The sequence below is a fragment of the Drosophila rhopaloa genome, unplaced genomic scaffold (genome assembly GCF_018152115.1).
Source record: "Drosophila rhopaloa isolate 14029-0021.01 unplaced genomic scaffold, ASM1815211v1 contig_2, whole genome shotgun sequence".
NCBI classification, from domain to species: domain Eukaryota; kingdom Metazoa; phylum Arthropoda; class Insecta; order Diptera; family Drosophilidae; genus Drosophila; species Drosophila rhopaloa.
The window spans coordinates 7,120,996-7,147,384 of NW_025335083.1; the positions used below are offsets into that span (position 1 = coordinate 7,120,996).

At 38.5% G+C, this 26,389-nt stretch overlaps 2 protein-coding genes across 2 annotated transcripts; one reads left to right on the forward strand and one right to left on the reverse strand.

Annotated features, from left to right (window-relative positions):
* Positions 1–9: 9 nt before the first annotated feature.
* Positions 10–5,558, reverse strand: LOC108052077 (homeotic protein female sterile). The gene is made up of 6 exons (XM_044459704.1): positions 5,040–5,558; positions 4,009–4,488; positions 2,630–2,748; positions 2,196–2,565; positions 596–1,125; positions 10–510 (listed from the first exon to the last, which is right to left on the reverse strand). The coding sequence occupies exons 1-6, from the start codon at positions 5,182–5,184 to the stop codon at positions 145–147; spliced, it is 2,010 nt and encodes a 669-aa protein (XP_044315639.1). The 5' UTR covers positions 5,185–5,558; the 3' UTR covers positions 10–144.
* A 7,087-nt stretch (positions 5,559–12,645) lies between these two features.
* Positions 12,646–25,604, forward strand: LOC108053123 (protein phosphatase 1 regulatory subunit 14B). The gene is made up of 4 exons (XM_044459873.1): positions 12,646–13,028; positions 24,124–24,420; positions 25,016–25,090; positions 25,153–25,604. The coding sequence occupies exons 2-4, from the start codon at positions 24,205–24,207 to the stop codon at positions 25,234–25,236; spliced, it is 375 nt and encodes a 124-aa protein (XP_044315808.1). The 5' UTR covers positions 12,646–13,028; positions 24,124–24,204; the 3' UTR covers positions 25,237–25,604.
* The last annotated feature ends 785 nt before the right edge of the window (positions 25,605–26,389 follow it).

Genomic DNA, 26,389 nt, shown 5'->3' on the forward strand with positions numbered 1-26,389 from the left:
TTTAATTTTATTTGATACATCTTTGTTTATATAAAATATGTTTTTCATTACACTATTAATTATAAATATTTGCGCGCGATCCCCCGCGCGTGGAACAACTCAAAGAATCTTGGCAAGCCCCGTCAAACCCCACAGGCAGATGCCTTAAAGATACATGCCGTTGACCAGGAAGTCGGCCTCCTGGGAATAGGGCGTCTTGCCGCCCAGACGTCGTGCCCTCCGGCTCACCGTCCGCATCCTGCACCCAATCAGAATGGCCAGGGCGGCTGTCACCAGCAGGCCCAAAGTCAGCGAGAGGACAGCTCCACCGGGACGCTCCGAGTGGCCGTCGTGATCCCGGAACTCCATCGCCAGATTCTCATGGATCATCTTGTGCTGCTCGTGCACTGGAGAAACGGGAACGGGCAGTGCTGGCCGTGATCCCTCCTGCTGTTGCTTATTTTGCTCCAGGGCTAGTTCAATGGGATCTTTGGCCATCTTCGCCTTGACCTTCTTGTGCTTGTGTTGCTTCTGTGGATTTAAAAGGAATTATTTATAAGATTGGTAAGGGGAAATTATTTAAATTTGTTTTAAAGATTATGGCAATTTATCCCACCTTTTTGGGCGCCTCTGTGTAATTTTCCTCATCGTAATCCTCGTAGTCCCCATCCACCGCTGGGCCCTGATTTTTTCCCAGGGCGGGTGCTGCATTCAGGACAGGCAGCATGGATTGCTGCTGGGCTGGCGAGGATTGGATGGGTGAAGCTGCGGCGTAGACATGACCAGGTTGCTGCGGTGTCATCGATGGTTGCTGCTGCACAGGCGACTGTTGCTGCTGCGGGGCCAAAGGAGTTTGTGGGGGCCACACGGCATTGGGCTGCACCTGCGGCTGGCCGGCGGATGCTTGGAGTTGCTGCTGCGGTAGATGTTGCTGCTGTGACAAGTAAATTCCGGAGCGTGGCAGCGACATGCCATACATAGCTTGATTGCCATCGTAGCCGGGCAATTGGAGCGGTGCTGATTGCCCCTGAACCTGAACCGCCGCTGGTCCCTGGCTCTGCCCCTGAACCTGGAGTTGCCCCTGTCCATTCGCCGGCTGCTGCAATTGGAGACCGCCTTTGTGGCTGAATATGTGGCTCTGCTCATCTGCAAGAAAGTGGAAGCGTCACAAGGAAGTATGAAGTGTGTCTCCCAGTTCACGCACAGCTAATTGAATTAATTACGAGAAGACAGAGACACAGCACGCACATGTACAAAACATCCGTAAATCAATTTCGAACGGCGGCAGCTCCTATTTCACACAATGAAAACTGATGTGCAATTTGCGATTTTCCCAGAAGAAAAGCTTTGGGTTGGGGTGGAAGTTGGAAGTTGGAAGGGAGATGGCCCTGGCAGTGGGATCATTGCGTGCGGTTTGCCGGCTATTTGTGTGCTAATGTCGCACTGGGCGCCGGAGCCTCCGGGGACCACTCTTTTCCCTTATAAATATTTACTCAATTTTTAGTTTTGTCAGTCTGCCCTGTCTCTCTGACTATACCTAATTGCTGCTGGACACTCAATCGACTTTAATTAACAACTAAGAGCAACAAAGGGAGTGCTAAAGCGGAAGTCACTCGTATTCATTTATAGTCGGAAAGACGTGAGTAAGGGGATTTTATATATTTAAAATTATTAATATGAATGCAATGCATATTGCCTTAAGAGACAACTTTGTTAGACATACAAGTAGGTATACTAACATTATTATTTGAGAGGCACAAGACAAAATTTAGTTTACAAAAAATGTTTTTAAGTAATGTATTCAAATTAGGTTTAAATTCAAAATATTAAACACATTTGCTAAGTATTTGAACCTATTTCCCATTACCCCTTAAAAAGCATAAAACTTAAAAAAAAAGGTTGTAACTTTATCCTAAAACAATGGACAACTTTATACATTTTACTTTTATTAAATTTTAATGTACTTTAATTTCGAAATTAATATTAAAATATATTTAAGTTGAAACCACTCTTGTGTTGCGTTAGATTTTCTGAACTGAGCATATAAAGAAATATATTTTCGTATTTCGTTTAGCCAGATTCCAATTCATTAGTGCCCAATTTGTCCAAGATCTCCGCCTTAGTCAAAAAATAATTTTTTTCATATGTTCAGTTGGTAAAATCTTACCCTGTTTAAAAATAATTATATTTTTCTATGTCCCCTTATCTGTATTTACCGGTGCTTATGCCTTCTGCCTTTTGCTGAGGTGCCTGCTGCTGTTGCAGTTGCTGCTGCGGCAGTGGCTGTTGCTGCTGCTGCCCTTCGGCAATCATCTTGCGGTTTGCCCAGGCGGCGGCATCTTCGCGGTTGTTCACCATGGGCGGTGGGGGAGGCGGTGGTGGTGGTGGACCCAAGACAATGACATGTTGTGGTTGCTGCTGCGCTTGTTGCTGCTGCTGCTGTTGTTGCTGTTGCTGCTGGGCCACGACCTGCAACTGTTGTTGCACGTTCTGCACAGGCAGATATTGCGGTACCATGGGCTTCACGGCCTCCAAGTTGCTGCTGCTACTGCCCGATTTTGTGGCCGTTGACGATAACGTGATGCACTGAAAAATGGGTTAGCAATTAACGCTTACAAAGGGGCGAAAGCCAGGTGATAGGGCAACTCACTTCCGGTCCCTCGTCGCTCCCATCCTCGCACTGGGGAATTCCATCGCAGGCATTGTAAACCGCGATACACTCTCCGGAATGGCAGGTGAACTGGAAGCGACCACAATGCGCAGCGGGAGCTGAAATTGGGGCGATAGTTTCTCATTTAAATAAAACAAATTGTCGCAATAGTCGAGTACACCGACTTAATGGTACCATAAAAGACAGTAAAGTAATTTCTTACATTATTTGTGAAAGGGACTTAAGGGGTTACATCCACTTAGGATTTTGAAAAAATCGATTTTTTTTTATTGCATTTTCGTAAAGTATATTTATTTAAGAGTACCCTGAAAAAATTTCAAGGTGATCCGATGAATATTTCCCAAGTTATATTATAATTTACATGCATGTGTCGGAGCGACTGAAAGCGGAACGTCGAAATTGAATGCGTTTTTCTCAAAACTATGATTTTAAAGTCGGTGAGCAAGATTTCTCGAAAACGGCTGCACCGATCGGTCTCAGATTTTAACACAAGCTTCTTAATAATATTGTTTAGTGATCAATCGAAGGTTTTTTTTTACAATAAATATTTTTCATTTTATAAACAATTGATGTCGTGAATTTTTGTCAAAAATTGATACTTTCGCTTTCTGAAGGCGCCATTTTGTTAAAAATTATTTTTTTGTCTATTCCTTCGATTAATCACAAGATAATGTATTATATTAACGAAAAAATCATTGATTTTTAATTTTAGATAATCCAGTTGAGAAATAACGTGCTCACCGCTAGCTGTCTCGATTCGAAGGAGCTCCAGAAAATATTTTATACAAGGTGTAAAAAAAATAATTTTTATAAATAAACTATGCAAAAATAAAGTTAAAAGTACTCTTTATATGTGCATTAATTTGTGAACTAAAATACTCCATTGTTTTACCAGAAAAAATTCCTAAAATATCGACTTTTTTCGGCTGTCTAACTGGATGTAACCCCTTAAATATAATTTTTACTTTGTTCAGATTGTGTATAAAAACGGATATACACGAATAGATTGGTCATTGATCTTGGCAAAGAGTTCACTCAAATTTCAACCCAGAACAAAAAAACAGAAATTAACCTATTTTATACGATAGAAAAATATTTATAATGTTAAATCGATAAATTTAAGGAAAATAGCATAATAAGACATGTCGTAAGGCATTTGCCCCTGACTATAAAAGCCCAGTGAACTTTTATACTTATTTTGCTTTTAGCATAATTAATATCATTAATATATGGTATAAAATCTTATGTCAAATCAAAAAGTTTATCCACATATATGTTTATTTTTGATTATAATTCGACTACACCCTCGAATTCAAAGAGTACCAGCTATTGGTTATCAAAACCCAGCCACAACTCACCACTTTGCGCTTGGTAAGCTGTTGACTGGCCCAAGCCCGCTCCCGTTCCCGTGCCCAATGTGGGTGCCACCACCGCGGCGGTGGAAACTGTGGGCTTGTCCCTCGCTTCCGGCTTCAGCTTCAAATTGCTCAGTTCCCATTCCTGCTGCGACACATTGTTGCTGGGGATGTGGGGCAACTGCGGACGCGGAGTGCTGGCCAACTCGCTGGTCTGCCTGGGTTGAGGGTTCAGCACGGCACTGGTGTAGTTGGCGTGACGCGTAAACTTGCAGCGGAAATCCTCCGGAGGGCCGCACTCGAAGAGATAGCAATAGCCGCCGGCCTTCCGCTCGAAGATGTACACGTCGCAGGACTCCGTTTCGCAGCAGAGCCTTTCGCACTCCTCGATGGTGTCCAACTCGAGACCCTGCAGGTACTTCCCTCCAATCGCCTGGGATTCCCCGGTGCGAATTATGGTGTTTTTATGAACGTCAAAGTGACCTGGAAATTAAGTTAATTTAAATCAATTCAATTTCAAAAACTATAAGTAACAGCTATGTATCACAAAAAGGAAACTATATTTATTAATTTTAATTTTTGAAAGAATGTATGTGAGTAATACTTTTTATAATGTCTGTAAAATTAACTCTTGATAAAATATGTTTCTATATTTGAACCTTGATATGAGTAAAACTTTTTGTAATGTGTGTAGAATTAATTGTGAGCTGCTAAAAAATGTTTCATATAAATAAAATATTTACTGATTTATTTAAATATTTAATAAATTGTATGCATTTGAACAATAATTTCCATAATAAATATAAACTTAATAACATATATCATTCTTAGTTTTTAATTTGAGATTCGTGCAGTTTAATCTAATCATTTATTGGTTAAAATAACAGGTGGTAAACATAACTTGCTAAAATTATATTTTTGATCAAGAAGCTTTCTTTATAACTAAAAACACTCTGAAGCAGATAAGTCAACTATTCAAAGCAATCGGTACTACCATCGTTCAATATGGATGTTCGTATTCGAGTAAGCCTCACCTATGCACACCTCCAGATCCATGCGTTTGCTAAGACGGTGATCCGCTGGCGAAGATTGCTGTGGATCCAGGTACTCCACCTGCTCCGCGGTGGCTGCTGCTCCCGCAATCATTAGCAGCAAAGACAGCGCAAAGTTGGCAATCATTTCGGTGGCTAATGGTTATTTCTGCGGTTTTCCTTCTCTTTTTGGGGCAGCTGGCGGTCACAGTTCACTGGGGGGGGGTGGGGGGAGTGGCAGGGGTTGGTTCCGTAGAGAAAATCCAAGAGGGCTTGTCGTGTTTACAAATGTTACACGCTTATTGATTTTTGGCCTTTTCTTCAGGCTGCGTAAATTTGCCACCGCACACGTTTCTTTGATTTACACTTGAGCGCACGAAAATAATAACTTTGTGACCTTTCTCCGCCTTACCATTATCTTACTAAATATTTTAAATGGTTTTTCAATTTTATTTTCGTGGTTTGTCAAACACTGGAGAGCAAGCGAAATGTAAACCAATGGAAGGCGTTCAGAAAATTGGAAAATTTACGTTGCAAAGCTTTTTCACCCTTAGTAAATCGGAGCTTTCGTTATCAGCTGATGAGGGTGGATGCTATCGATAACAGCAGGTTCCATTCCAGTAGGAATTTCACGACGAAAGGTATTTACACCCCATATGTGTTTCCAGGAAGCCAAAAGCGTTTCTTTCTCTCCCACAGCCACCATATGTTAAAGCTTTCAACCCCAACCTTGCAGACCTTGTAATGTATGTTGTCAATTGGCAACAAAAATATCATCCGGGGATGTCGACCCGCCTTTCCCAGCAATCTCTTTAGAAGGGTCTGTGTTTTCAAACCACAAACATAGCGCACACAGAGAAAAATTGAGAAATTAAAACAATAATAATGCAAGGACAGTAAAAATTTCATAAGTCCTTCAAAATGAAAAATGATGATGATTGGTTTGTTTTTTATAATATTTGACATACATTACAATTTTTAAAACCTTTAATGTTGCGTTTATTCTAAGTAACCACACTAATGATGATTTGAAGCTATTCAAAGCAAAAATTAAAAATAAAAAACCTTTCTTAATTTTAATGTTAAATATGATCATTTTATGATACTTACGAAAGAATCACAACAAACAAAAAAATGTATTAAAGATTATATAATTTTTTAAAATTGCATTTGGACTCAATCAGAATCTAAAACCATTGTTTGCTGTGCAACAATGAAAATCGATAAAAAGCTTTTACCTTCTTTTTTGTCTATAGATACTTTAATAATTTAAAAGCGGTTGTGGAAGTGGCAAAAGGTAGAGGTGGTTCATATTTGCAATGAGGGGCGAAGGTTGATCGATTTCGAATTGAGGAGACGTTAACCCTGCCGTCACTCAAAGAACTTGTTTAACTAAATGCCAAGCATTTGACATATGGATATTATTATCAGCATATCATTACATCTCCGAAAAGCGAATTGCTAATTGCAGGTCCTGTGGCAGGACCCTGTTCATTAACAGCACCCTCAACGCATGCGCCGTTCAGTCGTACAGCTTAAAGCCGTTGAAGAGGCAACTTAGGAATGTTAATGAAAATAAAGCGTTAAGCACTCTGCTGCATCTGCACCCTGCCACTGCCATACTGCCACTGCCACTGCCGCCCATTAAAACACCCCGTGGGTCGCTGCACAAAAGCCCAACAAATACAAAAGGCGAATATGCAACCCCTTTAGGCCAGTTGCAAGACAACAACACAATCACAGTGGTGGCGAAGGGGGGTAAGGGGGGTAAGGGGGAAAAGGATGGAGAATGAAGAGCAGTCGTAAAGGGAAACAGCATTTGGAGCCATAAAGTGGGCAAAATGCGAAAGTCTGGTAGCAACATAACAAAAAACCATTGCATACTTCACGGAGTCACGTCACCCAAGTGGGCAGCTGCGTGTTGAAGTCGCCTCCTCACGGAAATTTGTGTACATGTGTGGGTGTAGAAGGGTTTCAAATGCACCGCCAGCACTTACCCTGTGTTTATTGTCAAGCGAAAAATACAATCAATATTCGTATTGAAAATACAATTTTAATTCGAATTCCGATAAAATTTTAAAGAAACTTATCTTTTAAAATGTTGGCTTAAATTGGAAGTAAGACTAAGATGCGACATTATACCAGCACATACAAAAAAAGCCAATCCGGATCTTTAGCGTTGAAATCGATAAAATACTTAGCACGATTGAAGGAGTTACCACCAATATGCAGATAGAACCTATAGGTTCTATTCCCAATATATTGGGAATTTTAGCTTCCCAAGTTTCTTTGTGGATTACAAATGTTGGTAGTCTTTTACATGTAGAAGACTTGCAATGGCAAATTCCATAAGCTTTTTCAGTTCAAAACCTATAATAATCCCTTAAAACATTGAAAAATTTAATGAAGGAACGAAAAATGTACTAAGAATAGTACTACTTAAAAATTCTCTTCTTTCTTTTTTTCCATTTATTTGGTTTCTTAAGGTTTGTAAACCAAATCAATTTGTAAACCGTTTGAAAAAATAACAAATTGGTTCTTTGAAAGTTGATAAAGATGATAAAGGCTTAGAGTGTCTGTAAAATATTAAGATTTTCAAACTTTTTTCCCAGTGACGATTGGCAAACTGTTCTCTAAACTGTCACTACTTAAAGTTAAATAATTTTCCCAAGTTCTAACTACCCTTGAGAGTGGCGAAACTAAGAGGGCATCGCAGCAGCATCGTTTAAATTGCATCTTCAGTTCAGTTTCTGCTGTGTTGCCACTGGCAATGTTAATGCTTTTAATGCAGGACGAAAAAAACAGGGAAGGGCGGAGGGCGTGGCAGGATGGAAGTTTGCAGGGCGTTTGGTTGGTGATTACATCCAACTAAAAAGTGATTTGCATTTATGTTTAGCACGGAGGGTGTTTTCCCTTTAATTGCACCAGAGAGAGACAGTTTTTTAAAGCAATTATCGATGTACCTTTACGTTTTCAAGCCAAACTTTCTGTGTGCCACAAAGAATTTGCAGAATGTCGTCCTTTATGCTGGCTTCGACAAATTTCCAAGAAAATTGCATGAGCTCGCATGACTTGTGGGAGTTTGTGCTTTTCCCCTAATAAGGGTTATTGACACAAGTGCAAAATGCCCCAGTAGTATTGTGTATATATCCTTGCATTTGTATATATTTTTGCAGTTCTTGTGGCCAAAGTCTGGGCTGCTTAAAATTTATTTGCGTTATCCGAAGAACTTATTCGCTCATGTCAGAGACGTCGAGACGCCAAAGTTCAATAGCATTGAAGTCGGGGACCGACAGAAAAATTTAGAAAATCCCCAGGCACCCCCTAAAATTTTTCTCTATTTCCAGTGGCAAATGACTGCAAGGACTCGTAAAGCATTTCGGACAAAAGGACATGTGCACGTGCAGCCAGAAAGCTCGTAAATTCTCCACATTTAACGAAATGGAAATTTCGCCAGACGAACCACAAAAAGAAGGGAGCCGGGATGATGACTAGATGAGGGAGGGAATCTGGATTGGAATGGGATGGGGGCGATGTGACTGACAAGACGTGCCGGGATCGGCGACTTCATCAGTCGCCAGGTGGGCCAGGTGTACATACCTGGTGGGACTTGGAGCTCGTCTGCTGCTTTGTGTTGTGTGGCCTTGCCGCTGAAAAACGTGTTTTGATTTTTCGCCAGAAAGTTGTTACTTCTTTCCCTATTTAATTCCCGCATTTAGACACAAAAGCCAAACAACCAACACTCCGAATGAATGAATCTTTCGGCTTGTTCCAACCAAAGACGAAGAGCACACAAACCAACAAGATATATGAGCTGTGGCTTGATCAGGGGCTGTATCAAAGGGGTATCTTAGTAAGAATTCCTCAATTTAAGAGCTACCTACGCCTCTGTCGCTTTTAAACTGCCTCTTGAGCTCACCATAAATACGGCTTAGGTCAGTTGGCTATGGTAACTTTAATTAAAACAGTCATAGATACTTTTATCTAGCTTGTGACAGTAAACGGAAAGAAATAATAAAATGGTCGGCTCGTTTACATAATAGAGCTTTAAAAAGACCTTGGACAGGCAGTGGATCAACCGTTCCACATAACAGCGAAATGTGTGAAAGACATACGAGAATTATAAGTGCCAAGAAGGAGAATAAAAATCTAGAAAATATAAACAGCTTCTTAAGAAAAACCCAAGGAATGAAATCATTTCTAATAATACCATCTTTGTGTAATCAAAACCCCGGAGTAAACCGAGGAAATGTGAAACTGATGAAAAGTAAAAACTATTTCAGCATTAATCATTCCGACTGGGTTTAGTCACACTTCTCACACACTTTTTGCCAACACTACTTCCCTCTCCCAAAAAACATGAAAAGGTAATGAACGCCAAATAATGATGCGTATAGCCAAGCCCCTACAAAAACCCAACTAATCATTAATTATATGCAAAAGAAAAATAAAGAAAAAACTTTCAAATGCCCAGACTTCGTCGCGACTATTAAACCAATTTTAGCTTTTGTTATTTTCGTTATTTCGGCGAGGTAGTCACACAGACAGGGTGGCCAAATGGAATTAATGGGGAGCATAAAAGCGTATTTCTCATACAAAAGTCGAAGGCGTCAAGGAACCCTCCAGTGTTTTTTCGGGGGGTGGCAAATACTGGCTTTACCACACAATAAATGCGCAACAAGGGGCCATAAACATGGCTAAGAGCAGATGAAATTCCAGGGGGCAGATGCTGCCCCAAGATGAACTCTTGAACTTGGGTTCAACGATTTGGCCAAAAGACAAAGCCAGGACGAATGCCAAGGGTCAAAGGCGCCCGCCCTGCCAATTGAATATTTAAGGGCTTCCAAATTAAGCATACGCAGTGTTGGCCAACAGCCATCTCAAGTGTGTATCTAATGCAACACAACACAAAAGGGCGTTAACTTTAATATTTAAAGTGTATTAGAAAGGAGAGGCCACGGCACGCCACATAAATATCTTATTACTTTCGTGGCCAAGGAGATGTGTGTTGTCAAAAAGGCAAAGAAAGGTAATTAAGGCTTGAGACGTCGGGCTTAACATCCGCTCGGCTCTTCAAATATTTATTTATTGATTTTCTTAAACGCTTTCTGCTCACTTTTTCGCTCGCTTCTTGGCCATTTGAGTGACGTCTGTCACATTGTGTTAAGTCCCATTCTCCAAGCGAAGGCCCGAGCATAATTGGCAGTCGAATATGGCCAACATTCTGCCTGCTCTCGGCCACTGTTAGCCGGCTGTTAGCCTGTTAGCTGTTTTTGTTCTGTTTTCAAGTTTATGGTCAATGGCTGTGCATCCGCTCTCGTGCCGCTTTTGCCGCTCCAACTGTATATTTTGACCAGTTTCGCTTGCTGCTGCTTTCATCTCCCTGTCTCTCTCTCTCTCTCTTTGCCACTCTCTCCCTCTCTCTTCCTCCCCCACAAAGTTGCAGTTGGCTGCAGTCGGCGGCGCTTTTGTTGCGGCCGTTCTGAGCTAGACCGCTGTTAGTGTTCAGCAGCGTGACATTTATCGCCGCCGGAGCACAGTGGAAAAATTATAAATGTATATTCAAAACCATCATCTTTTGTTTTACAATAACACTATAATTATATTTATTAGTATAAAGTTAAATCCACTTAATCCAATTAATAGAAAAAGAAAGATAGATGCGATTAAAAAACAAGAAAGAAAAGCTAACTTCGGGCGGAGCCGAAGTTGATATACCCTTGCAGAATATTCTGTAAATTATATTCTCCAAAATTATTCATATGATGCAATCTTAATACTCATAAAAAATCCCAACTTCCTAACTTTAAAAACACCAAAGTTATGGCATTTCCAATCGTTCAGTTATATGGCAGCTATAGGATATAGTCGGCCGATCCTTATGAAATTTGATAGGTTGGATTGATTGGTTAAAAATAGAACCCATAGAAAATCCCAACTTCCTAACTTAACAAAAACCAAAGTTGTGGCATTTCCGATCAATCAGTTATATGGTGGCTATAGGATATAGTCGGCCGATCCTTATGAAATTTGGTAGTTCGGATTGATAGGCCAAATATAACACCCATAGAAAATCCCAACTTCCTAACTTCACAAACACCAAAGTTATGGCATTTCCGATCAATCAGTTATATGGCAGCTATAGGATATAGTCGGCCGATCTTTATGAAATTTGGTAGGTCGGATTGATTGGCCAAATATAAAACCCATATAAAATTCCAACTTCCTAACTTAACAAACAGCAGAGTTATGGCATTTCCGATCAATCAGTTATATGGCAGCTATAGGATATAGTCGGCCGATCCCGGCCGTTCCGACTTATATACTGCGTGCAAAGGAAAGAAGGGTGTGTGCAAAGTTTCAATTCGATATCTTTAAAACTGAGAGACAAGTTCGCGTAGAAACAGACAGACGGACAGACAGACGGACAGACAGACGGACAGACAGACGGACAGACGGACAGACGGACAGACGGACATGGCTATATCAACTCAGGAGGTGATCCTGATCAAGAATATATATACTTTATAGGGTCGGAGATGTCTCCTTCACTGCGTTGCACACTTTTGACCAAAATTATAATACCCTCTGCAAGGGTATAATTATAATGTATTGGACCTCGTATCAAACAATATTATGAAAAAGTATTGTCATTTATTTATTATTCTTGCTAGGACTGAGAAATAACAGAAATGTACATTTTACCAGTAAAAGTTATACAAAAATGAAATTATCAAAAATAGTTATAAATAGTACAAAACAGTTACATTCGTTAAATAAAATCATTTTCTGACGAAGAGGAAAACATTTACTTATACTGATTCATAATTCTAGAGCTACAACTCTATAATTAAACTCGAGTTGTTGGCGAGAGATGTTAGAAATACATTTATATATATAATTTTTATAAAAATGGGCACACTTCAGTTTACATTTAATTAATATTTATTATAGCATTTATGTGGCAAGCTTGTTACAGTAGTGTATTATGAAAGGTAAACTAAAACTAAAGTTAAAAATTTTTTTAAAATGTCTTAAATCTAAAATCAATTAAATTATTATCTGATGATTATATTAAATGAATCCTACTCGTTCCTTGACCAAACTTATTTTTGATTACATTACGATCATTTTTAATTTAATCACAATTTTTCAACAAAGTAGTGATGTTATGGTCACAAGATAGATTTGTTGATAAATTTAATTAGAATAACCCTAAACCTAGAAAGATATTTTATTGAGGTGTGAGTTCACAAGTTCTGGACAAAATAATACGGATCTAATAGACAGCAAGGGCACTATTAATAGAACTTTATGATACGGCGTCAGTCGGCATGTGTAGCCAAAGTCGATTGGCAAGACAGTAAATTTACAGATCGCGACTCGGGCTTATCTGGCGATGAGGAGGGGATACAGCTACCTGGAATCAACGGAGCTCGAAATGCTGGGTGCTGAGCCGCTGGTCATTAATCGCACCACAGCTCCACAAATCCACAAATCAGCAGGCACATCAGCTCAGCCTAGAGAGTTAACAGCGAAAGAGAGCGCTCTGTTAAGCGCAACTCTCGTAACATTGGTGTGTATCCGCCAGATACTTTTCCGATTCAGTCCTCCGATTCAGTCTTTCATTGGTGCTCACCGGCTGCGCGTGCTTAGCTCTGGCCCACAATCATCCAGCTTTTCCATATTATTCAAACTCCGGGCAATCCGCTGCCGCTTGATAAACAAACAGTTAAACAAACCGCTCGAACAACGCCGTGTGTGTGTGTTTCGCCCTCATTGTGCTCTCGTGCAAATGAAAATTTCATTGAGCAGAAAGTCGCAGCCGCAGCAGCAGCAGAAAAGTGGAAAATCCTAAAGCGGCAACAGCCACAGCAAAAAAGAAAATAAATTAAAATCTCGGCAAGTGAAATTTGAGTCGAGAACTAGACGCTGCAATTAAGATAAATACCGATAAACCAAGCCGAATCCATCGCTGGAAAATTGCCAAAAGTAAATTTTTATTTAAATATTTTTAATTTGTTTTTGATTGGAAAATGTGGGATATATATATGCTATTTGAATGGTTTTCATTTTGAAGTATAAAAATTAGAAATGACAACTTAAAAGTTTGGTGTCATAAGCCAAAAAAATATTATATAATTGCTAGATTTGCTTAAATTTAGTTATTACTTTGAGTTTGCTTATCGAGCAAATAATATTTTGTTAAAGATTGCCAATAATGTAAGTACAATAAAAGAGTAAAAAAATTAACTGATCAAAATTTTAAAAACTTGTAAGTACAACAACAAATAAAATTTAGAAAACAATTTAAGGAAAGACTAAACAAGGTTTTTTATGGAAAAATAGTTATATTCTCTTGTATATTAGATGAAAAAAATTGAATGATTGCCAGCAGTCAATTATGAACTTTTTTACTGATTATATAGATGTTTTTTTTGGTAAAACCAATGTTGGATGTGTACCAATTTGTAGTTCGAGCTTTTAAATGCATTTTCCTAATCACCCAATATTGGTGAACATAAAATGAAAATGCTGTTCGACACCCAGAACTTTCATCGCAGTCAAGAACCGGAAAATGAAGTGGGACCTGGCTTGTTTGTAGTGTGTGTTTTCTGCTCGTAGACCAGTCGATCGGGTCGATGTGGTCGATGTGGTTCAGCTGGCCAGTGTCCAGGAGAAGCGTGCCCGTCACAGCCAGTCCAGGCCACCTGTCCAGTCCCAGGCCGAGTCCCACTCCCGGCCTGGTCCCATCCCCACTTCCACTTCCACATCCACTTCCATTCCACTGCCACGAAAACCCGCAGACATTGCGGCACAGAAGCATAGTTTGAGTTGCCCAGCAGCAACTTGCAACAACTGGCGGCAACAGCAGCCAGTGCGTGTTGAGCTGTGGAATTTTATGCAGTGGTTGCCGCCTCGTTTACGTTTTTATTTTTATCCGCGCGAGTATTTCTCCTATTTTACAACTTCATATACGAAACTTTTATTGGCAGCGAAGGGTGGTCGGCGGACTGGACCTGGTCGGTTGCCGCTTCTGGCCACGCATCCAGCGGAACGTAACGAAAACGCAACTGCGCTTCACGCTCTTTGGAGGGGACTTGCCGGGGGTTTTGGGAGGTAGAACTCAGCCAAATAGACGCGCTTCAATTCCGATTAGCATTCGCATGCGCCCAGACAGCGATCTCGTGCTGGCCCGCAAATCAAACACAGAAGTTGCCCGTCTGAGCGGCCAAATTAAATGGCAAATATTAGCATTAACAACGGCTGCTTACACAGAAAAATTCTAAGAAATGGAAGTAAATCTGGGTTTTATCAAGCATTTACAATTCTGGGTCTTATTAAGCCTTTGATTTCCTTAAAATATAACCAAGTTCATTTATTTGATCTGCAATTCTCTGAAATCTAAAATAAAGCCCATAATATAATTTCAATATTTACTTTAATAAAGTTTAACATTGATTGTTTTAAGAATAGTTTTTTTTTGTTGGTTATTAATTCATATGCTCAGTTCAGCTTAAATTGTACTTTAATTGATATTAATGTATACATTTATCTCAAATTTTAAACATGTTTTTGTATATTTATTTTTTATGGTGAATAACAATGATAATTTATTCTATTGATTTTTTTATTGAGAGCTTAGTCAAAAAGAATTTCTTAAGTCAAGCAATACAAAATCATCGATCTATTGGATCCTTTCTTTCTGTGTATTTTCAAACTTTTGCTGAATGAGAATCCTTTGTGCGGCGGAGGAGAAAACTTTCTTGGGCAGACAGCTGCACTCCAAAGTGCAAGAATGCAATTCAGTTTAATTGACTTTTTATCAATCGCAGACTGGCTTTTCCCCGGCCCACAGAAGTTGTATTATTGGATGCTGGTGCCAGTATACCGCGGAATAATGTGTGTCGACAGCCGTAATTTCCTTTATGTTGTGTCTGCTGCGTTTTGTAACCTGGTTTTATTTGCAGTCATAACATTTTGCGGCCGCCTGTGTCTAATCACTGTGCAGAGCCAGTAAAAACAAACACGCCACAAGATACAGATACAAGATACATTGGGTATTGGACACACGACGCTTGATTCTGACATGCTTACATATTTTGCTTTTTATTCGCATTTTTCCTCTCGATCGATATGCTTACAGGGTGCTCGGAAGCGTGTCAATACTGCCGTTCAGCTGAACGGTCACAGATACAGATAGAGATTCAAATGGCGATACAGTTGGCGATACCGATAGGCAAATGTATCTTTAAGTCATTACGCACGTTTCCGCTGGTGAATCTAGTGGGTCTTTGGTTCCATTGTCTGGCATGACTTGAGCCATTCACTGCAGAGGGCACAAAATCAATTTTGAGATACAAACCCAGGCTGCTTGGCTGTTTATTTACCGACGAGCTCAGCTGGCAGATTGCAGATTAGCGCTTTGTCTGCCGCGAAGGTCGCTTCAAGAAGTTTCCACATCGCGGGGATAGATCACAAGATGATCTTGAACCCAGCAAATGCTGTGTTTAATGCCAAACGACCATAAATAATAGACAAGACTAAACATTAAACCGCTGAACATTTGCAAACATCCTGGGCCGTCTAAGAATAGCCCAAAGAATAACAAACATTGTTCTTATTCGGCAAAGTCAAATTCAACGGAAAAATGATCACTCAAAAAGCAAACGTAACTTCTCAAATGTTTCTGTTTCTGGCGATTTCGTCAAAAAGATTAATAAGCAATTTTACGTGGTGTTCCCTTTTGTTTTTGTCTTTAATTCGGAGGCAGACATTTACGTGTTCGGCATAATGTTATCTTTCAGATACACCGAATAATATCTCGCAACGGAAATGTATTAAAAGCTCGTTCAAAAATTAAAAGTAACGGAAGGCCCGTATGTGTAGCAGACAAAAAAAAAGTGATATACCACCGATATATCAATTTTGGCAAAGTCTCTTGAATGCCAATCAAATACGGGGAGTGTTCAATTGAATGAACTGCATCTCAAACAATTTAAATGATTTATGGCTAGTTCAGAAATCATGATAAATGATTATGTGCATTTGAATGGGCCTTAAAATTATTTCAGTGGTTTAAATAACCATTTAAATCGTTACTCGATGCGGATATAAAAATAAATCTTTGTAATGCCTCGTTTGGCCTGCTTCCAGTTTACAATGATAATTCGTTTAATTATAAATTATTGTTCTGAATCGTATGAGCATGATTTGAATTTATAAATCACTAATAGAATTATTCCCAATTAAGGCAAGTAATAGTTAAACTCTAGTCTTTTTGAAACTACTGAAAATAAAGCAGACTGACAGACAGTAGAGATATACTTGGTGGAATCATTGAACTCTAACCCACTGCGGACAGCTGGCAATCGACAGGGCCGACATGGCGTATGTGTAATGTGATTGCAGCTATAAAACTATACTTATAAACACAACTATATGGCCCTATACACGTGTGTAAATGTATGTGCGTGGTGTATTGATAGAGGGAGTCCATTGTGTCAATGTTCGCAGTTCGTTGCATCTTTTATGATCTACATCGTACACTGCGTGCCCTGCCTCGAAAAATGTGTTGTTTTTCTATGCATATAAATATGTACTCGAAAAAACTAAGAGAATATCGTAAAAATTCCAAAATACAATTATACAATGCCTAAAAACAGTATTTTGTTTTATGAAAATATTGGTATGGATAAAATTATCATTTTATTGGTATAATTGGACGAAAACGATACAACAGTTTGCATTTAAATGTTATACTTGATAAATTTACTTTGTACTTAAATTTTATGATTTTCAAAATATTTTTTTAAGTAAAATTTTGATCTGTATAAAATATTCTAAATGAAATCTTTGATGCTATCAATTGTACGTTTAATTAACTTCTCATGTTGTACGATTTAGTACCATTTGATCTTAAATAGAACATAAACAACATGAACTTTTCATGTTGTTCGTTCCCAGAGTAGTTTCTTATTTTTATGGTTGATAAATAATTGTATGTTGACCAAGTGTAATCCCTTTTCCCACAGTGCAGCTGACTAATGCTATGCGGACTCATTCGCTTGACGATTTTATGACTTTGGCAGTGCCCGAGAACTTTGGGAATACGAACAGGCATAACATCCATTACCACTGTTACATGTATAAACCAATGGCAATCATAAACAAGTGTACAACGAACTTGACTCTTCGCTTGGTGCGTGTACTTTGCGTGTGATTTCCGTGATTTTAACCCCCGCCTCACGTTTACAGCACCAACCCCTCTCGACTTCTATGGCTCGATTTATCAATTATTTGCCTTTGTTATTTATAGGCATTTCAGACATGTCAGACGTAAATATGCAAGTACACATATTTGTTGATTGCTCTTTCGGCTCCGCTTTCAGTGCACATTCCCCAACCCCGAAAAACCCACCTATCCACCAATTTCATCTCTACTTTGTGACTTTGAAATGCGTGCGGTGTGCTTTCATTATCGATTTTTTAGCGGGGCTGCGAGTTCAGGAGCATTTGATAACCGAGCTGGGGTTCCACTTCCTCTATAGGGAACTTGAACAAGGGCGTGGGCAAAGGGGGTTCCTGCCTTTAAAGCCCCAACTCCAAAAGTAAACATTCGCGTGATTACCCAATAAACATCAACAGGAAATAGAAAGATAACAAATGACTTTCCCCAGAATTTTTTCTGGCGATGCATTTTTATAGATTCCTAGTACTAAGAAATATGGTTGTACTGTTCTGGTTTGCTACTGTTTATTATAATTTAGTAGGGCTTCTAACAAACAAATCCTTAGTCACTATTTATACATGAATTTCACAAACAAAACCCCCTATTTTGTTGTTCATGTTTTCTGTTAGCAAAAGTATACAATGAATCGTTTTCTATAAATATTAGCATTTTTCGGGGTATTAGAAGCAGCAGTGCCTGAGATTTTTCTCCTTGCACAATCGCTATAAGAGATCCCGAATATTTCCACAATACGTATTTTCGGTCGCCTTTTGCGAAATGTCGGTCAATTCGTTGGACTCATTGAGAAATGACATCTATTTATAAATGGCAAAACTTTTATTCCACTTGCGACCATCACTCACCGAGACTTCTCACACCTAGCCGAACATTTTCTCAGAGTCCGTGACGCAATGGCCATCTCGCAGTGAGCCAAGAACGACAAAAACATTGCGTAAACAATAAATTAGCCAGCAAATACGATGCTTGGAAAAACAGTTTAGCCCATTGTACTCCATTTGATTTTTTCCGCCTCGAAAACCATGTCAAGTAGACCGCCTTAATGTACATACTTTACTCGGGGTTAGAATACTGGGAAGTCGCGACCGAAGTGCGCAAACATTTGCCAAAGGTAATTTATGCAGGAAAACTTTTTGCTCGGCCAAATAATGCTGTGTATCATTTTTCCATGACAATTCGCTTTTGGCAACTGCCTAGTAAGCAGTCCGAATTTGAGATGCCCATCTCCGGACCCACAGTCGCCCTCGTTTGGGGTCAACGACCCTGGATTTGGCTACTGCCTACCTAATGGCCACTTGACTACTGCCCAACTGCTCGCGGATATCGTAGGTGTTTTCACTTGTAATTATTTACCCATAAGGTTGCCACTCAAAGCCTTTTTTTTGGTCATTTTTCGCTTTGTCCGGCTTGTAACCTCGTTTCGTTTTGGTCAGTGAAAAAATGCCTGAAAAGGGGCTGACCAAATTGAATAAACAATAAGCCAAATTAACTTTTGAATATTACAAAAAAAAAGAACAGAAACAAAAATGTTTCTGTTTACCTTCTCCAAAAAATGACTCATACCACATACCTCCCGAATCAATTGATTGCTCAATCTGAGAACTTGGACAGACTTTTTTGCGACTCAACAATTTCTGTATTTGCCTTTAATTTAACCGTGGAAAATTTTCAACTTTTTACTTTGAATTAAATGGTTATTAGAGCTCCGATTCGTTTGCTTATTAGACAGATTTATTTGGAAAAATAAATTTAAATTCGTAAGTCAATTAAAATAAAGTTCCCATGTTCTTTGTTATTCAACAACAAGCTTATTTGGAAATTTAATTTAAGAAATTTGCTTAAAGCTACCGCAACATGATTTCCACTTTTCAGCCGATTTATTTTAATTCTCAGCGCCATTTGTATCCTTTGAATTCTTCTACCTGAATGTATTAGCAAAGTGCTGTTGATTAATTGGTATTTTAGTTAATTTCAAAGCTTCGTTAAAGATTTGACTTTTAGATTAGCCTAACAATATATTCTTGACAAATTAACGAGCGATCAGAAACTCCGCAGAATTATAAAAAGACAGACGCGTGTCTAAAGGGGAGGAAACCCATCACTCAGAAGTTAGGTTCGAGATTGACAAAAATAATCAGCAAGGAAATATACTAATTAGATTGTCAGTTCGACTTACATGTTCACTTTGCATGAATCATTGGCAGCTGGGGGTTATCAAGATTGTTTATGCGATGCCTTTGATTATTGAAATGAGGCAGTAATTTATATAATAATTTATTGTAGACGCGTACAATGTTTTGTCTGGCCGATAAGACCACCGTTGAATAACATGATTAATAAACAGTATACTTACAATATAAATTAATAGTGGAAGACCAAAGCTGATAGCAGGAACTAAAATCCATCGATATCAATGAGTTTGGGTTCACATCTCTTTCTTTTCAAAGATTTCATAAACTGGTTTTAAGTTGTTTCTGGGTCTTAGTTTTCTCAATTCTTCTTTAAACTTTTTCTGGGGATTTCACGGCCCGCGAATCATAAAGCATTTGCATAAACAAACGCTGCCCCTTTGTGCGCTTTATTTTGTAGGCTTTTTAGCATAAAAGCGTCACATTTCACTTTTCCTCCTCTGCATGTGAAAATTTCGTCTTGAAATGAGTTTTTAGAAACATTCAAAGCCGATCCCAAAATATTTTTTCTATATGGGTTAATGGCATGCTTAGTCTGGGTTCGAGTTGATGAACTTGATATTTGGGTTTTGGTCTCTCTTATCATCGTTATTCTTTGACATATTTATTTTTCAGAAATGTAAATTGGGGCTGAGTCCAAAAAGAAATCGAAATCATTAGCCCAGATTTAGAATGCCTCGGTATCTACACGTAATTCACATTAAAGTTTAAAATCTGTGGTAAATGTTATTTTAAAGTTGGCCAAAACAAATTCAGATTTTTTAGCAACCGTTCAAATGGCCATTTTAATTTTTTAGAGAATTTTAAGTGCTGGGGCAAAGTGTTTTATGGACCCGCAGCCATATAAGTGTATATGAACACAACATAAATGTATATTTAATCTATAATTACCCACCTTGAAATTAACATACGCTTTCTGCAGTCGTCATTTGGCGCCTGTCCAAAACAGATATTTCCCAATTCGGAGACCCAAATGTTTCTGAGGCAATTGCGACACATTCGATTTGCATTTATCCATAAATGTTCAATGGGAAGTACAAGAGGTCGGGGCGGGCATTTAAAATTCAATTTGGAAGTGGAGCTGATGAAGGTGAACAAATTGGGCTTTTGTTTCGAGCTTGCCCTGATTCTGACTTCGACTTTGTATTCGTATTTTTTCATTTTCTGGCTCATCGAATTTACGTTAATTAATTGAACTTTTGCTACACAAAATCTGATTAGCCGACTCTAATGCAGAAATAATTTTTGTTTTTCAATCGTGATTTGCTGATGGAATATGAGTGAAGAGTTTTACCACATTTTACCTTGCCTTCAGACACCACTAAAATATTTATCGTTGACAATTCACTTTTGGGAGAAGAGAGGGTCGACAAGCAAAATGTCAATTTACATTTTTAATTTGACTGCGGCTGGCAATCGATCGCATTTCAAATGCATGAAACTATTCCGAAAATTGCAATCGCATGCAGCCAATTGATGTACTGGTTCTTTCTGCCCAGGCGCACTAATTTCGTTTACAAAACCAATGGTAAAACCAAATTAAGGTGGGTTGTGAGAAAGTCAACACATAAAGAAAAATCCAACCCTTAATACTATTTTCGGTAATACTGAAATTTGTATAATATTGTAAATAATATTTAATTAAAGGGAATTTTAATATGGTACTTTAAACCTAAATAGACGATAAAATCCTGAGTACAATAATAAATTCGAGCGGGACAAAACGTTAATTTTTATAAATCTCATTTCTATCTTAATCTTCTAGATGAACACGTGTTTGTGTTTGATTTCTATAAATTAAAATTTTTATATAAAATATAATAATAATAATAATTTATATTTTATAAAATAATTATATAATATTTTTCTTCTGTGCACTAATTCCGGAAGTTTCTGCAACAGTGCACTGCAGGGGTGTATGGTGAGGGGGAAAGGGGTGCTTGATACAATTATATTCGCAGTTACCTACGACTTTGTTGTTGCTGCTGGGCCAGCTGTTGCTGCTGCACATGCAACATGTTGCATGTTGTTGCCGCATTGCCGTAGGCATTTCAACATAATATTTATGCAAAGTTTCAACGTAAGATGTGGCAAGCCATAATAATAAAGGTATAATTGGCCCTGCGCCCCCTTTTCCACATCTTCGCCCTTCGTAATCTACGGTCAAATAGTTTTTGCTCTCGTTTCTGTACGTTATGAATATTGTCTTTGGGAAAATCTGAGGAAATTCCTTAGATAAGTTTCTTGGTAGTCAACATAATTTATTGGATCCCACAATTACCGTTGACTTGGCAAAACAATCACTTTAAGCGTTGAGAAATTTTTCGAAATTGTTTGTTTCTTTTGTGTTAGGTTACCTTCCATTTACCCTAACTTTAAAAAGTAAAGTACCATTACAATTATGCTGTTGACAAAATAAATTTACTAATTAAATATTTACTTATTTAAAAAAATAACTAGAAGAAGAGGTTTGTATCTGTTAATAAATGTAATACTCTAATTTTCTTAAATAAATTAATATTGAATTTTGTATTATAAGCAACTGAGACTGGCCTCTGTTTTTCTATTTATAAATATTTTGAAATGGCTGTTTTGGTTGAATGCCAGAATACCTATTGGTTATGGACTAACGGGTATACCAAAAATACTTTCCAAAATCCGAAGAAAGTGTCTATTCCCAGAGGGTATTCTAAGATGTTAGTGTTACCCTCCGCTTCACACGATTTTCCTCGGGGGCCGTCTTCCAAAATGGTATCATGTCGCCAACCTATCAGCAAGCCTATAGGAGTGTTCCCTGGCTGCAGTAGTAGGCCAAACGGATCCACACAATTAACTTCGTTTAGGGTAATTTCCGGGCCAAAGCCCTTCGGAGAGCATAGTGCATGTGGCATAGAACCCCGGGGGCACTGGAGGTCAGATCATATTACAAGCCGAACAAATCTCTGGGCCTCTCTTCTTTCTTTCCCCCGGAAAAGCAGAAAGCTGGCCGCTCCACATGCGAGTGACAAGTTAAACGTCGGTTTCATAATTGCTCACGGCTCTTGAGTAAATCTGGTATCAGATTTCGCACGGGCTGGAAAAATTCAGCTGTGTGAAAATTGCGGGGTCGGGCATTGCTTATGTATTTTTAGCAGCGAATGCGGAAAACTCTTTGTGTAAGCAATGCAGTTGTTGCCACATGGCCCACAATTTCGAAATACCTCACAGAAAATAACGAAAACTATTTCAATACTCGACTGTGAGTATTTGCAATTCAATTTAGTTTTAGTGCAGGCCAAGAACCAGAGAAAAACGAGTTGGTTAACTTTTTATTTTTGGGGGAAATTGGAAATTTCAAGGTTCAGATTTCGCGTTTGCACGGGCCAATGTTTTTTGGGGATGGTTTGTGTTACTAGATCAAGGATACACAACTGCGTAGGTGGGGGGGTGGACAGGTGTTAACGGACTTTTTTCGGTGCCAGGCACGACGACCTCTGTTGCCATTGACACTCGGTTGGGGTTTAACCTTTGTTTTCCCCCCTTCGATTTAGGGAAAATGCTGAAAAGATGTCACTTGGATTCAATATGTTTATAAATGTTTATAAATAATACGTAAAGCCAATATTGAGAATACAGAGAATAGAAATAACGTTAAAAGAATAACAATGAATTTGATTTATTACAGCAAAAATGATTGGAGAATTTTCGTGTTTCTAATATTTGGGGGCCAACTTGTGAAAATGATGAAAATATGGAAAATACAGATACTATAAATAACTTTTAAAGGATGACATAATATGATTTATCACAAAAAAACTTATATTATATTATGAAAATTATGTTCAACTTTCAGATGATCAAATGATGAATATTATATTTTATTAGCTATGAAGGAATAGTAACTAGCATTAGCATTAGTAACTAGACATTTATTTACTATATTTTTATTTTATGTTGGTACTTGTTCTCAGAATTATGAACTTTTTACCTGCAAAAATATATACTTAAGAAATGTCTTTTCCAAAATTATTTATATTTCGGTTACTATTAATTATATTCGTTCTGCCTCTCGGGTGATATTTGGCAAATAAAGTTTCACTGAAACTTTGACCTTTTTTAATGGTCTCAGTTACAAATGTGCGGAGATACTGGTTGTTTATGCCCTTCAAAGCATACTCTATGGCAAATCAGATTTCCCGCAAGTGAAATGTCAAAAATCAGAGCCATGCGTTGCACGTTAATTAAATTAGCTGCTATATTTCTATATATTATATATGTATGGAAAGGTGGGGAGATTCTGAACCCGCGATAGGAAAAAGCGGAGTGACACGTGAGCAATTATTCCTGTTCAGTGTTCGGCTCGCATGTCGTCGTCATTCCTGGACATAGAAAAAGTCCACTAACGAATAAATGGGCAGATAATGGAATGCATGAATCAGAGCTGAAACCTCAGGGTCTGCAGGGCAGAGAAGTTGGGTGAGTCACGGATGCGGGAAGTTGGAAATGCCTTTGGGCCCAGAAAACGGGTCTTGAAGCTGGGCTTTCGACCCGCAGAGAAATGGGTGTGACGCACATTTGGAAAGCTCGCTCACAGTTGCATTCGATTAATATTTATTAAATTACACAGCCACTTGAGTCTTATGGTAACAACTGTTTTCCTCAATTGCAGCCACCACGCCAATCAATTAAAGGCGTTCCGCAAATTAAAGTTCAATCAACGAGGCTTGTACCGCCTAATCGATCGCCGAAGATGCAGTGCGGCCTGGAGCAGATGAACGACTGTGAGCGGTCGCCGAACCGGACGAACCTCCGGGTCAACTTCAACGAGAAGGGGGCGGAGGTGAAGGAGCGGCGGGAGAAGTTCCTCACCGCCAAGTACGGGTCACACCAGATGAGCCTCATCCGCAAGCGACTGGCCGTGGAGATGTGGCTGTATGATGAGCTCCAGAAGCTGTTCGATCCACCAGTAAGTAGTTCTCATCTTAAAAAAGCTGGGAAGTCGAAAGTGACGAGCACTCCTTCAATAAAATTTATAAAACCACATTTTGTGATTATTATTATATTTTCTTGTCAACAAAGTATCATCATCTTAATATTCTTTAGTTAGGACAAATGTGGCACAGTTTTTGCTGCTTTCAAACAAACAGGCAATTTTCTTTGCACGGTTGTATTTCAATTTAATTTAATTTTTTTTAGTTTCTTAAATAGTGGTAGAACAATTGTGTTTTAGGTCATCAACCAAGAAAAAAATTACCAGAAAAGCAGACTCTCTAGTCTCAGTTTAAAAACTGCCTTACAGATTTGTAAATATAATTACTTTTAAATGGATATTTCTGCTGAAATTTGAATAAATTAAAAAAACTGTGAATTCTTTTCCAGATCCTATTTCCTAAAATTACGCGTTTTTACTTTCAACTCAAGTTCTTTAAAAACAATACCATTTTTGAAATCTTTTAGTATTTAAACTTAAAGAGAATAACAATATTTTATACCAATACACTCTCAAAATTAATTTTTTTAATGAAATATGTTAATATTAACCATATTTATTGTATCCCCAGAACGAGGCCATCGATGTGGACATTGACGAAATACTGGACATGGACACAGATGACATTAGAAGATCTCATCTTATAGTGAGTACCAAAGTATAATATAGAATTACACCCAGCTAATTGCCTTTTTCCCGCTTTTGCAGAGATTACTGTCAGTCTGCAAACGCCCGCAATCGGACATATCGAAGTTCATTGGCGATCTGCTGGATCGCGCAAAAACCCTGTAAATCGAAAGCCCCTCATTTAAACAATCATCCAGCAGACCTACACATATAATATGCAGATAAACAACAAATACCTAGAATATTAAGTTTAGCTTGGAACACAAAGAACAAAGAATTGAGTTTGCAAGTCTTTAATCTACCTATTCGAACACTGTGTTGATTTTTTCCATGTACTTTAGTTGTTAGTTTATATCTTTGCGCTGACTTATTTGAAGTTTAACCTAATTTAAGCAACCCCTGAAAATGATACACATGATGGAGATCGCTAGCCCTAAGCTTATGGTGTAATGCCGCGAAAACAAAATACTTCATCAATTTTGTGATGATATTTTTTAAATAAAACACAAGCATGATATGGCCGAAAACCAAAAGTCAATGTTTAGCTACATTTGAATTGAAAACCTTTGGAAAGGAGAACCCCATTTAGTTAAATAAATATGAGTAGATCCAATATTGAGGGGCATTTACTCCCTTTGTGACACTCCGGTTGTTTGCAAAACTAGTTTATTTGCATGTGTGTGCTTCATTTAACCTACCTACCCCAAAATATCATATATCTACGTGGCCGAAAGCTGCAATTTAATAAAAGAAAAATATAAAATTTTTGTAAGTAAAGTGTGCGATCACCAAGTCAAAGATGAAAGCTCAGGTTCACTGCCAAAACGTGGAGGAGGAAGATATTGTATGCGCAGTTAGCAAGTACAAACGGTAATGGAGAACAGAAGCACAGTAAAGCCTGGCAAAAAGGAATTTTAACCACACATCCAATACTTTGTTCTCTTGATCCAGCAAACCGAATCTATTCTGATTTTGGCTTCAAGACAACAAGAACTCACATCATATAAATGGTACTGCATTTTAGAAAGCCAAGACTACACAAATTCAATAGTTGTAAATAAAATGTTAATGAATCCTCCACAGCTCGACACTCAAACAATTTGTAAATACCCTCGGAAAAGCATCAACACTTCTTCACTCCACGAAATCTACACCACTTTGTAGTAGTATCTAAACATTTTCTAGCAATCGAAACGTAACGTAAAAGTATTTTAAATGTGCTCAATATAGGCGGAAGATGAGGGATATACCCCTACTTCTCTCTATCAAGTCTACATAGTATTAGTAACTTCTTAAAATATGCTATTTGCATACTAGT